Source organism: Panulirus ornatus, chromosome 41, assembly GCF_036320965.1.
Source record: "Panulirus ornatus isolate Po-2019 chromosome 41, ASM3632096v1, whole genome shotgun sequence".
NCBI lineage: Eukaryota > Metazoa > Arthropoda > Malacostraca > Decapoda > Palinuridae > Panulirus > Panulirus ornatus.
This window is the reverse complement of record NC_092264.1, coordinates 18067085-18080931: the sequence shown is the minus strand read 5'-3', so window position 1 is coordinate 18080931 and position 13847 is coordinate 18067085. Positions and strand designations below refer to the sequence as shown.

General features: G+C 39.8%; 3 protein-coding genes across 3 annotated transcripts; all 3 read right to left on the bottom strand.

The window, feature by feature from the left end:
* Positions 1 to 1424: 1424 nt before the first annotated feature.
* Positions 1425 to 3349, bottom strand: LOC139761730 (uncharacterized). The gene is made up of 3 exons (XM_071686131.1): positions 3222 to 3349; positions 2355 to 2443; positions 1425 to 2050 (listed from the first exon to the last, which is right to left on the bottom strand). Exons 1-3 carry the CDS (start codon positions 3228 to 3230, stop codon positions 1516 to 1518), a joined length of 633 nt encoding a protein of 210 aa, XP_071542232.1. The 5' UTR covers positions 3231 to 3349; the 3' UTR covers positions 1425 to 1515.
* Positions 3350 to 6170: 2821 nt separating this feature from the next.
* LOC139761779 (uncharacterized) lies at positions 6171 to 8079 on the bottom strand. The gene is made up of 3 exons (XM_071686215.1): positions 7988 to 8079; positions 7221 to 7309; positions 6171 to 6780 (listed from the first exon to the last, which is right to left on the bottom strand). The coding sequence occupies exons 1-3, from the start codon at positions 7994 to 7996 to the stop codon at positions 6261 to 6263; spliced, it is 618 nt and encodes a 205-aa protein (XP_071542316.1). The 5' UTR covers positions 7997 to 8079; the 3' UTR covers positions 6171 to 6260.
* A 2593-nt stretch (positions 8080 to 10672) lies between these two features.
* On the bottom strand, positions 10673 to 13363 carry LOC139761725 (uncharacterized). The gene is made up of 3 exons (XM_071686114.1): positions 13251 to 13363; positions 12506 to 12594; positions 10673 to 11322 (listed from the first exon to the last, which is right to left on the bottom strand). Exons 1-3 carry the CDS (start codon positions 13257 to 13259, stop codon positions 10767 to 10769), a joined length of 654 nt encoding a protein of 217 aa, XP_071542215.1. The 5' UTR covers positions 13260 to 13363; the 3' UTR covers positions 10673 to 10766.
* Positions 13364 to 13847: the final 484 nt, after the last annotated feature.

The window sequence follows — 13847 nt, the reverse complement described above, 5'->3', positions numbered from 1 at the left end:
TCAGGAGTAAACTGTCGGTTACAGATCAGCTAATTAGTTAAGAGAATCAAAAGAAAAAGTTGCTGAAATTGCAAAAATATAAGGAACTTGACTTCAAAAGTGTGTTCATCCTGAAGGACAATTAACTCCAAAATCAATAGCTGGAATGGGGATGGGAGGAGGGGGAAACTAGGACTTACAAAAAACTGAAGCCACCCACACACATACGTATGCTATGTGTCTTGATTCATATGACGCACATTGTTCTCATGACATTTCGCTATGTCTGCTAAAGCATTGTGCAACAACGCTTGATGGGCAACTTTCTAAAGTGTTCAAAAATATGTTGGATGAGGTTGTAACGCCATGGTAGAGGAAGACAGCAAATGTCTCGATTGTTCAAGAAGAATGAAACCAGAAATTTTTCCACTGTATCACAGTTCACCATCTCTGACGAATGTGTAGTCTGTAAAACTCCCTGTAATCAGAGAGGAAATGGACGACTACTTCCAAAAAAGGAAAACTTCCTGTGGAAATAAACCTGACCTCAGAGGCAGATATAGCGTGTAAAAACTCAGCTAGAACTGTATGACAGAGTGAGTACTTGGTTAGAGGAAGGGGATAGTTGGTTGTTTTGGATTTTTGGACAGCCAGAAGACATTGACACCGTTCCACGTAAGAAATTGGTAAGAAGCAGAATTTCCAGGAAATGATGAAGGGAGGACTCCTTCAGTTTATGAAAAATCATCTCAGGGGGTTGGAGTTATTAGTGGTGCGCCACAGGGATAAGTCATAGTACCCGATGCTATTCTTGATCAATTATAATGATTTTCTGGAAGGATAAGATTCATAACTTGATACATCTGCAGATGATGCCAAGATCGTAAGAGAAATATAGAATTAGGATTGTTGCATTTCACTGAAGAACTTAGGTTCATGAAGTTTGTTTCTAGCAAGAGGGAGAAATGGCCATGGGACACAGTGAAATGCTACGATATGACTACAATCTGGAAGGGAAAAGGGTCGTCTAGGTGTATTTAATAGCACTGTGTTCTCAGTCAAAAAATCAGGCTGTTACTACTGTACCCTGATATATACTATGCTTTTGCTAAGTTGAACAGCCAAATAGAACAAAGTATCCAAGCGGAATAAAAACTGAGCATCGTAGAGTGACGATGATTTTCTCAAATTTCATTTTGGAAACCAAACCTACATAGCTTATTTCGTTGATATCATATTTTTTTGACTGTTTAATGCACAAAACTTTATTGCGGACTTATATACCCTAATATCCTTTCCTCACTTATGCAGCTGAACAAAGTTCATGATATATCTTGTTTTATCATTATTGCAGCCAGTGTTCAAAACTATGGAATTATCAATAACCTTAATAAACTTTGTCTGTTGCGAGACTTTCACAAAAGGATTTATTAACCATGAATATGAGGAGATATACATCTTTATTGATATATTAACGTGACAAAATGAATTCATTAGATGACAAATGTAAGAACATGATAATCTGTTTGGGCATTCTTATTTTTCGTCGCTGTCATCAGAGTCCTGAGTGGCAGGAGCAACGGGAGCGGCTGCCTTTGGGGCGGCAGGAAGGGGCTGAGGAGCAACGGGAGCGGCTGCCTTGGGGGCGGCAGGAAGGGGCTGAGGAGCAGCGGGAGTAGCTGGCTCGAGGATCATGATATCATCATCGTCAACAACAATGTACCGGGTGATGACTAGAGGTTGAGGGGCAGGGATGGCTGCCAGTTGGACAAGTTGAGGCTGGGCAACTGGAGCAGGAGCGGGAGCTGGTGCCGGGATAGCCCTCTTGAAGGTGGGTGCAGGAGCAGCCTTCTTCAAGGCAGCTGGTGCAGGAGCAGCCTTCTTCAAGGCAGCTGGTGCAGGAGCAGCCTTCTTCAAGGCAGCTGGTGCAGGAGCAGGCTTCTTCAAGGTGGGTGGTGCAGGAGCAGGCTTCTTCAAAGCGGGTAATGGTAGAGCAGCCTTCTGAAGTCCTAGGTCCAGCCGATCCGCTTCTATCTCCATCTCCACTTCCTTCCCATTCTTATCTGTATAACTTTAAGGAAATATATATATATATATATATATATATATATATATATATATATATATATATATATATATGTGTGTGTGTGTGTGTGTGTGTGTGTGTGTGTGATCTTTAAGGTGAATTTGAGATGTGTGGGTTGTGAAATCAGCATATGGAAACATCCCTATTTGCAGCTGCGTTTATTCTATCGTGCTTACGTACTCAAATTTTGAATACAGTTCATGAATAGTACTATTTTTCGATCTTGAAAATATGTGACACTGAACTCGGATAATGTTAACGTAAGACCAGAATTGTTAATAAATCTTACGTGTATGTGATGGTGACGTCACGGGCGTTGTCCCCTCCTAGAAGTACGGTGCGGCAGCTCGCCAGACCAACCAGCGCCAGCAGCACCAGCTGTACATACAACCATAAACTGTAAATCTCATTCTCTCAGGTTTTGTACACTATTGTCACAGCTCAGTAGCTGTACATACAACCATAAACTGTAAATCTCATTCTCTCAGGTTTTGTACACTATTGTCACAGCTCAGTAGCTGTACATACAACCATAAACTGTAAATCTCATTCTCTCAGGTTTTGTACACTATTGTCACAGCTCAGTAGCTGTACATACAACCATAAACTGTAAATCTCATTCTCTCAGGTTTTGTACACTATTGTCACAGCTCAATAGCTGTCATTCATGATGAATGAGGAATATTTCATGTTTATCAAAAATAGATAAATGAGTAAATGAGTAAAAAGGTAGATCAATACATTAAAGGTAATTACAACCTTTTAAAAATCTGTTGATTATGAATTTAATGGGGAATATTGACGTTTATATTATTTTTTTTTTGCAAAACCATTGTAAAAAAAGTGAGAATAAGATGAACTTGGTGAGCAAATGACACATATTTTTGTGCACAGATATTGTCAGCACATGAAATTGATATGATACATAATGAGGAGCGCTGTTATCTCTAATGTTGACAAGGGATTAGCATGCGTGTATATTGACATTAGGCAGAACGATCAGACGTTTTATAGAAACGCTGAAGTATTTATCCTCCTGGGGGAAAATTCGTGAGATTAAGAGAAGAGAAATGATATCACGAAACTTCACATCCAATGAAAAGATCTTATATACTTCATTATACCTGCTAGCTAACGCTGACGTATCTATACTTACACACTTCATGGTAAAGAATGGTATAGGAGGGGACGACTTGCCAATGTTCAGTTAACAGCGAAGCTGTGTGAACTGTGATGTCCTGCCTCATCCAGCTGGCTTATATAGCAGGGAGGAGGCTGGCCAGGACGGGACAGCCTTGGTGAGTTTTTGTTATCAGCTGTAATACCTTCCCGCTAGATCGTTCCCTGTGTAGCATATGATGAACCTCTGGTATTTACTGATGCTACGAGACTTCTCACTGTTGTTAATGTCATCCCTATTCTTTCTCCTATCATAAGTAAATGTATCATGTTGGAATAAATGTTAACAATGTAGATATCATTATAAAACCTTTTATCAGTAGTCCTCATTATTGTCATTATCATCGTTAGCCTTTATCTCTTTATTTGTTATAGTTATAATGTGTGATAATGATGAGTCAGAAGCATAGTAAGACATCGAGATATTTCCATAGATGATTATATGCTAATGTACCAATGATGACCGTACATTGCCTCAGGTTGATAGCTGGTGATCATTAATTCATATATTTACATAGATCAGTTATGTGAGGAGAATGTTGTCTGTTCTAAATACATCAGTGCTGAGTTCATTAGAATCTTAACGTCACACAATCCTAGCTATCGCATTGTATGTATTTTGGGGGGAGAACTTTACGGAAAACTCATTGCCTTGTGTGAAATGATTTCTTTTTTTATGTTTGTTTAATGACGGTCAGTCTTGAAGTGTCTTTTGGAACCTGTGTATCTTTGAATTGTTTAGTATCTTAGGTAAGGACGTTCCGGCGATTTGAGTCAACAGCGACACTGCATAAAGAATTTTAGGAAAATTTGGATTCACAAACGTGAGAGTGTGATTTACAGGTAGGGTATTTTATGCATAGTGCAGAGGAAAATGCAAGAAATGAAAGATAACGCAGGTACTGATATCAGAGATAACAGTCAAGGTGTTGGAGGGTTGTCATAATCATTCATTTCGGTTAGATAACAGATTTGCTCAGCCGAAGTTTATCTTTGTAAAGTTTTAATTGCGAATCAATTAGTGACTTATCATGACATCAATCACTTGCGAGTGTTTATAAAAGTACTAGCCATCTTGGCCTTGGGGGTCAGTTCTGTACAGCAGTATCGTATGTCCTGAAACTTGACGTATTTCATCAAAGATAATCCTTAAGGGCTACTTTAGTAAAGTCTAGTGATCACTTGTTTTTTATAAGTGGATCAACTTCGCAAAACGGCCAGATAAACATTTCCGGCCCAAGGGCTTTAAGTAGATGAGAAATAACTGGAGAGAACTTTATTGCTTCTGGTTAAAACTCATGAAAACTAGTATTTCTTTTATCTCTGTGTTTCAGTAAATAACACAAAGGCATCAACAGATACAAACAAAGGAAATGCCCACACACAAAAGATGTACACACAGACATAGCTCGCACACACACACACACACACACACGCACACACACACACACACACACACACACACACACACACACACACACACACACACACACACACACAATTTGAGTGTCCCTAGGAAGCTTTCTACATAAAGATAGCACTGGAATTTAAGGGGCTGTTGCAACATTGATACTAGATGTTTTCTGTAGGTAAAAGTGATCACATAGTGTTCAAGTATGATTCAGAGGCTAGCGAAAATCAAACAGACAAACGTCAAAAAAAAAAACACTTCAAAGAACATAACTTTAAAAGTGAAAAGTACTCATATTCAAAGAACATAAACTGAAAATGGAATTTCAGTGTTAGATGAAAGGACTGTTATGGAGGGTTTAGTAATGAAGTGTAAGGTACATAGATATCTTTGACAACATAGCAGGAAAGCTATAAAAAGTAAAGGGTAGGTTAATGGAAGGCGATTAAAGTAAGGGAGTATAGCGATATGCTATGGGGAGTGTATGGGTGTTCAAACAACCAACCAGCAATGGAAAGTATAAGAGCAAGGAATGAGTTTAACAAGATAAGATGGAAGGAGAAGAAATGCTTTGAAAAAATCTAATGTGGAAAAGTCAGGTGGAAATCTAAAAGCGTTTCACAGGAGTGAACTGACTGTGAAAGATCAGCTCATTAGTTGAAGGGAACAGAAAGAAAGAATGACTGACAACGACAGGAAAATATATTATGAGTTAAGTGATAATTTTAAAAGTGTATTCATGTACTCAGACTGCAGGACACCAGAACGTCAACGTCAAAAGATGGAATGAGGAAGAGAACGTTGGGGGAAGGAGATACACGATCAAAACATTGAAACTGTAAAGACCTTGGGTCATATAAGGCACATAGTCCTGATGATGTTTCTCCATGTCTACTCAAGTATTTCGCGGCAACACCTGACAGGCACCATGCAAAAGTGTAACAAAAAAAATGATGGAAATGGTTGCAGTACCAAAGGAGAGGAAGAGATCAAATGTTTTGCTTGTTCCCAAGGAATGAGTCGTAAAATTACGCAGAATGTGATACAGACCACTATCTCTTACGAGCGTGTTGCCTGTAAAGAAGTCTGGAAAGATAGTCAGAAAGTATATGATTGTTTGCAAAGAAGAATCAGACTGTGGAAATGAAAATGAGTTCAGATACAAAAGATCATGTGTAACAAATTAGTCAGAATTGTATCACGGAATCAGTTCTGGTTTAGAGAAAGAAAATGGATGGCTGATTTGTGTTTCTGGACTGCAAGAAAACATTTGACACTGTTCCCCGTAGGACACTGGAAAAGATGCTGGATTTTCAGGTACTGGTTGGAAAGTCATCTGAGTATTTTGAAATTCCTAGAGGTATGCCAACTCGATTTGGCGTAATCGTATCACTAGCGGAAGAATCTCATCAAAGAAGTTTTCATTAGCAGTAAGCAAAACGTAGTGAGATTTGTCTTTACTAAGACTTATACATCACTACAAAACTACAAAGGGATTTATCAACCATGAACATGAGAAGAAATACATCTTTATTGATATATTATCACGATAGAATGAATTTATAGAGATGACGAATGTGAGAAAATCATAGTTTTTTACGAAGTTTATTTTTCGTCGCTTTCATCAGAGTCCTGGGTAGCAGGAGCAACAGGACTGACTGGCTTGGGAGCGGCAGGAAGGGGCTGAGGAGCAGCGGGAGCAGCTGCCTTGGGGGCGGCAGGAAGGGGCTGAGGAGCAACGGGAGCAGCTGCCTTGGGGGAGGCAGGAAGGGGCTGAGGAGCAACGGGAGTAGCTGGCTCGAGGATCATGATATCATCATCGTCAACAACAATGTACCGGGTGATGACTTGAGGTTGAGGGGCAGGGATGGCTGCCAGTTGGACAAGTTGAGGCTGGGCAACTGGAGCAGGAGCGGGAGCTGGTGCCGGGATAGCCCTCTTGAAGGTGGGTGCAGGAGCAGCCTTCTTCAAGGCAGCTGGTGCAGGAGCAGGCTTCTTCAAGGCAGCTGGTGCAGGAGCAGCCATCTTCGAGATGGGTAGCGTAGGAGCAGCCTTCTGAAGTCCTAGGTCCAGCCGATCCGCTTCTATCTCCATCTCCACTTCCTTCCCATTCTTATCTGTATAACTGGGGATAGGGGAGAATATATATATATATATATATATATGTATGTATATATATATATATATATATATATATATATATATATATATATATATATATATATATATATATATATATATATATATATATGTTTTATACTATTCGCCATCTCCCGCGTTAGTGAGGTAGCGTTAAGAACAGACAACTGGGCCTTTGAGGGAATATCCTCACCTGGCCCCCTTCTATGCTCCTTCTTTTGGAAAAGCAAAAAAAAAAAAAAAGAGAGGAGAGGATTTCCAGCCTTCAGCTCCCTCCCCTTTTAGTCGCCTTCTACGACGCGCAGGGAATACGTGGGAAGTATTCTTTCTCCCCTATCCCCAGGGATATATATTGTTATTGGAAATGATCTGCAAAACTGAGCTCAGATATCATCTTTGATAGGACAAAACATAACTCATGCTTACGTGTATGTGATGGTGACGTCACTGTCATTGTCCCCTCCTAGAAGTACGGTGCGGCAGCTCGCCAGACCAACCAGCGCCAGCAGCACCAGCTGTACATACAACCATAAACTGTAAATCTCATTCTCTCAGGTTTTGTACACTATTGTCACAGCTCAGTAGCTGTACATACAACCATAAACTGTAAATCTCATTCTCTCAGGTTTTGTACACTATTGTCACAGCTCAGTAGCTGTACATACAACCATAAACTGTAAATCTCATTCTCTCAGGTTTTGTACACTATTGTCACAGCTCAGTAGCTGTCATTCATAATGAATGAAGAGTTCCTCATGAAAATCAAGACTCAATATGTGAGAAAATAAATGAAAGAGTGAATGAATAGATGAATGACAATGAAAGCCAATAAAGACATTCTAAAATTGAATCTAATGGAGGATATTGATTTTACATTATCTTGTCGCATTGAAATAAGAAACGTTGGCGAGTATATGATACATAATCTTTTCATCAATTGAAGTGATAGATAATGAAGAGTATTGTTGTATTTAATGCTGATAACTGATTAGCAAGCGTGTATAATGACCTAAGGCGTAAGCGATTTTGATATTTCATAGAAACGCTGAAATACATATATTTTTGGAGGAAAATTTTTTTGGTTACAAGATCAGAGTTTGATATCGCGGAACTTCACACTTCATTTTACCAGAAGGATCTCATGAATTCCTAGGATCTTACTTATTGACTGATACCGACTTAGATATACTTACACACTTCATGGTTAATGAATGGAAGTGGAGGGGACGTCTTAGTAATGTTCAGTTAACAGCGAAGCTGCTTCAACTGATGCCCCACTTCTTCCTGCTGCCTTATATACTAGCAAGGAGGGTGGCAAAGACGGAACAATGTAGGGACGTTGGAATGTCAAAGTGGGCAGGTGGGTCATAGCCTTGGCAAGTTTTTCTCGTCAGGTACTTAATACTTTCGCGTTCCATTTGTCCCGATGTGGTATATGACCTCTTGATACTTACTGCTGCTATCTCTCTTATCATTCTTGTTGATATTATTTTATCACTTCTTTTATCAGACATAAACTTAGTATGATAAAATGAATAATATTGATGTCATTGGCATTATAGAACTTTTCATTATTTTCATTCTTTTTTATCGTTTTGGTTGCATTTGTTCTTGTTTCTGTTACTGCTATGGTGTGTGATAAGCATAATGAATTTCTGAAATATATCCTTAAAGTATCATAAGCTTATGTACAAACGATAACCGTATGTAGCCTTAGTGTTAATAGCTGCAAATCATAAACTAGTGCACTTACATAAACCAGTCACATGGTGTTTCAAAAAGCATGCTTAAGTAGAGACATGAAAATTCACTTGCGAGTTGTGAAGGCAATTTCAACTGCATGATTGGTAAATCAATGTGTGTAGCCAAAATTGTTTGTACCCTCAGTTCGACATTGCTGTTGGTGAAATAGTCTTCTGATTATGATGATGTGAATGTAGTTTGAAAAAGAGAGAAATAAAGAGGAAACCAGAAAAATACACTGCACTATGAAGTCTTGATAAAGAAAGGAAACTTGTGAGTGTACATGAAGCGATCTGTTTACGTGGTACTTATATTTTCACTGCTGACTTTACCCTTGAGGATCACTTTGATAAAGTCTGGTGATCAACTATGCTGCAGTTTTGGCTGTGTATTGCATGAACATCTCCTGTACAAGGGCTTTGAATAGATAGGGAATAACGGCAGGGAAGTTTCTTGCTACCGTACAACAATTGATTTAGATCCAGGAAGAAAACTAGTATTCCTTATATCTGTATTCTTGTATTTCTATAAATAACACAAACGTCTTGAAAACAATAGATAAGGAAAACGCACATGTACATAAAACATATGAGCATACACACACACACACACACACACAATCACACACACACACACACACACACACACACACACACACACACACACGTATACACAGTCTGAGGAGACCTGTGAAGATGCTGCAATCATGTGCGAAGTATCATTAAACCTGCAGTCAGGCGTATCAGCACTTCTGTCCTAAGGGCACTATTACAGTACTCGCGTCTGACGCTCCCTCGATCACCCACCCCATCAAGTGACTTGTGCATCAGAGAAATGGTGTGTTCAACATTCACAACAGCGACCTCTATAAGCAACTTTTCAACGAAATGCAACATGGAGTACGAGCTGCGAAGAGGGCTAATTACCCAAGCAACGTATAGCATCTGGAGCAAGCCAGGATCGCTCAGGGGTATGATGGAATAAAGAAATGAACTAGGTGTGGTAAGCTAGGCTCTCTGCCTTGCCCTGTGGATATCACTTTAGCAATGTTGAGGCCGTACATCAAGTTAGCCACTTAGCCAATATTTGCCAACGATTTCTACAAGTTGACATCAGCTCTGTCCCAGCATACCAACCTTCTCCATCTTCCCCAAAACAAATTCAACGAATATCGAGTAGCTAAGCGCATTAAGCGCCTTATAACCAAATACTCAACCACATCCATAGATCCTCAAGTGAAACTATACAAGGAATTCTCCCATGGTTAGCTGAACCACTAGCCTTCATGATTAATGCTTAATTCAAACAATCTAGATGTCTCACACCTTGGAAAACAATATACATCACTCCGCTGGCCAAATCCACTAAACTAGAGTCTCTTGATAGCTAGCGCCCTATTTCCATCACTCCAATCCCAAATCTAATTTGTGAAAGTCCTGTGTATAGCTGGGCCTATACTGACATTGCTGATTCAGCAGACCCTCAGCATGGGAAGTTGAAGTCTTCATGCACCACTCACAGCATTGTCAGCCTCCTAACCTTCATTTAACACAGCATTGAGGAGCGCAAGATCTCGATGGCACTGGACTTCGGAAACTCCACTAACGCTTTCGCTTGGGTAAACTTCAACGCTAGGACTCTTTCATAGCAATTGCTCATGGGAGTAATTATGAATAGGTAATATATATATATATATATATATATATATATATATATATATATATATATATATACATATATATTTATATATATATATATATATATATATATATATATATATACATATATATTTATATATATATATATATATATATATATATCATACAAACCTCCAGCAGCCAGGATCGAACCTGGGACCCCTTGTGCAAGAGGAAGGCATGCTAACCGCTAGGCTAAGGGACTGTATAATAGGAAACAACTATTCGAAATACTAAGTACTCGAATACCCTTCGTCTCACAATGGTGAGCAACGGGGTTTATCGGTTGTTCCCGAACAGACCACATAGCCAGGTTCGATCCTGGCTGTTGGAGGTTTGTATGTTCTATTACAAATCTCATAACTAAACGTTATGAGATTTGTCCATGTTGCGACATTTATGTAAGTACAAAACTACAAAAGGATTTATTGACCAAGATTTTTAGGAGACATATATCTTTATTGATATATTAACATGATAAAATGAACTTATAGAGATGACAAATGGAGGGAGATCATAATTTGTTACATGTTTATTTTTCGTCGCTGTCATCAGAGTCCTGGGTGGCAGGAGCAACTGGCTTGGGGGCGGCAGGAAGGGGCTGAGGAGCAACGGGAGCGGCTGCCTTGGGGGCGGCAGGAAGGGGCTGAGGAGCAACGGGAGCAGCTGCCTTGGGGGCGGCAGGAAGGGGCTGAGGAGCAACGGGAGCAGCTGCCTTGGGGGCGGCAGGAAGGGGCTGAGGAGCAACGGGAGTAGCTGGCTCGAGGATCAAGATATCATCATCGTCAATAGCAATGTAATGAGTGATGACTTGAGGTTGAGGGGCAGGGATGGCTACCAGTTGGACAAGTTGAGGCTGGGCAACTGGAGCAGGAGTGGGAGCTGGTGCCGGGATAGCCCTCTTCAAGGTGGGTGCAGGAGCAGCCTTCTTCAAGGCAGGTGGTGCAGGAGCAGCCTTCTTCAAGGCAGGTGGTGCAGGAGCAGGCTTCTTCAAGGCAGCTGGTGCAGGAGCAGGCTTCAGAAGTCCTAGGTTCAGCTGATCTGCTTCTATCTCCATCTCCACTTCCTTCCCATTGTTGTCTGTATAACTATGAGCAAACAAAGGTATATATATATATATATATATATATATATATATATATATATATATATATATATATATATATATATATATATATATATATATATATATATATATATGAAAAACATATGTGTGGTGTGTGTAAACTTTTTAAGTTATTTTTGGTGTGAACTTCTTCATGTGGTCATGCGTGCTTTGCGTGATTACTATTTGTGTGTTACGGGGAAGTTTACTGTAGTGGATGACGCTAGAGACCATGAGTCAGCACAGGAAGTCCAGGTCTCGAACCATCATGGGTTCGAATCTTGGGCGTGGCAGCCAGCTTACATCTAACCTAGATTATCATCCGGCCTTTCGGGACTGGTTGATAGTGGATATCTAGCTTCGAGTCTCAGTCTTAGGATTATGAATGTTGAAAACGTGTATCGAAGTACAGACATGATACATATAAACAATGGGCATCACGTGTGTGTAACTCTCTCCCCCCGTAACGCATTAGTGATCAAATAGCAGTCACAAACAGCACACAACTCGGCCTAAGCCGGATACCCAGTTTACCGACCAACGCCTGAGGAAGGGATGAACGACTAAGTTTGGCGTTGGCCGAATCCTGCGCTCAAGGTTCGATTTTAGATGAAAATTACTAGTAAATAATGTTAAGAGACACTAACCATTATAATATGGAAGACCACTTTACCCCACACAACACACACATTCCTCAAAAAAATCTCCTACATTTACCGATATATATACACACGTGTGTGTGTGTGTGTGTGTGTGTGTGTGTGTGTGTGTGTGTGTGTGTGTCTGTGTGTGTGTGTGTGTGATAGTAAAATCTTGGCCTCGTTTTGGCTCTTGTCAAAGACAGTCCGGTCTCTGGGTGCCATTATTGGCACAGTTCAGGTGTGTGTGTTCTCGGGGTGCCATTACTGGCACACATCTAGCAGCCCGTGACTGCATATATGCGATCTATCGTGTGGATGTGCAAGGTGTGTGAAATGTATTTGAAAACATCGTTATTTGCAGATTTGCTTATTCTAATGAACTTATCAACTGAAACATTGAATACAGCCCATGAATGTTAATCAGGTAATCTTTATTCTTTATCTTTTGGTAACCATGGGGAAAAGAATCTGTAAAATTGAACTCAGATAATATTCATGAAAGGTCAAATCATATGTGATACTCACGTGTATGTGATGGTGACGTCACGGGCGTTGTCCCCTCCGGGAAGTACGGTGCGGCAGCTCGCCAGACCAACCAGCGCCAGCAGCACCAGCTGTACATACAACCATAAACTGTAAATCTCATTCTCTCAGGTTTTGTACACTATTGTCACAGCTCAGTAGCTGTACATACAACCATAAACTGTAAATCTCATTCTCTCAGGTTTTGTACACTATTGTCACAGCTCAGTAGCTGTACATACAACCATAAACTGTAAATCTCATTCTCTCAGGTTTTGTACACTATTGTCACAGCTCAGTAGCTGTCATTCATGATGATGAAAGCAGTTTCCTTACATATCAAAGCTAGTAACTAAGTAGATGAATGAGTTAGTGAACGAATAGATAAACATAGGCATCAAAAAAGTCCTTTCTATCATCAGTTTGATGGTGATTATTGACCTCTATAGTATCTTGTGCTAAGTATAGTTAAAAGAAAAATTTTGTCGAATAAAGGTTATGTCTTTTAAAGTTATACATGAGTATCTTTGTATATATACTTATATCTGATGAGAAAACGTGCAACTTGATCTTAAGTATGAGCGATAAGATATTTCGTAGAAACGTTGAGACACTTATACTTTTTGAATAGAACTGGTTTACAAGAATAGAAATGATATCACGGATTTTGCTGCTTTGTATCCCCTTAAGGATCTGATGTACTTCATAAGATTATACCTACTACTAATGTTAGCGCATCTATACTTACACACTTCATGGTAAAGAATGGTATAGGAGGGGACGACTTGCCAATGTTCAGTTAACAGCGAAGCTGCGTGAACTGTGATGTCCTGCTTCATCCAGCTGCCTTATATAGCAGGGAGGAGGTTGGCCAGGACGGGACTGTGTAGGGGCGTCGGGTGTGTGAGAGTGAGGGAGAGGGTCACAGCCTTGGTGAGTTTTTGTTATCAGCTGTAATACCTTCCCGCTAGATCGTTCCCTGTGTAGCATATGAACCACCTCTGGTATTTACTGATGCTACGAGACTTCTCACTGTTGTTAATATCATCTCTATTCTTCCTCTTATCATAAGTAGATGTAGAATGATGAAACAAATGTTAACACTGTAATTATAACTTTGATTCTTTTATCAATATTCTTCATTATTGTTATCATTATCGTTGCTTTTTATCACATTAATTGTTGTTGTTATGATGTGTGATAATGATGAGTGAGAAGCAATTTAAGATAACGAGATGTTACCATAAATAATTACATGCTAATTTACCAAGAAAGCCGTATATTGCCTAGGATTACCTGCTGTTGATTATTGATTCATACACTTACATAGATCAGTCATATGGAG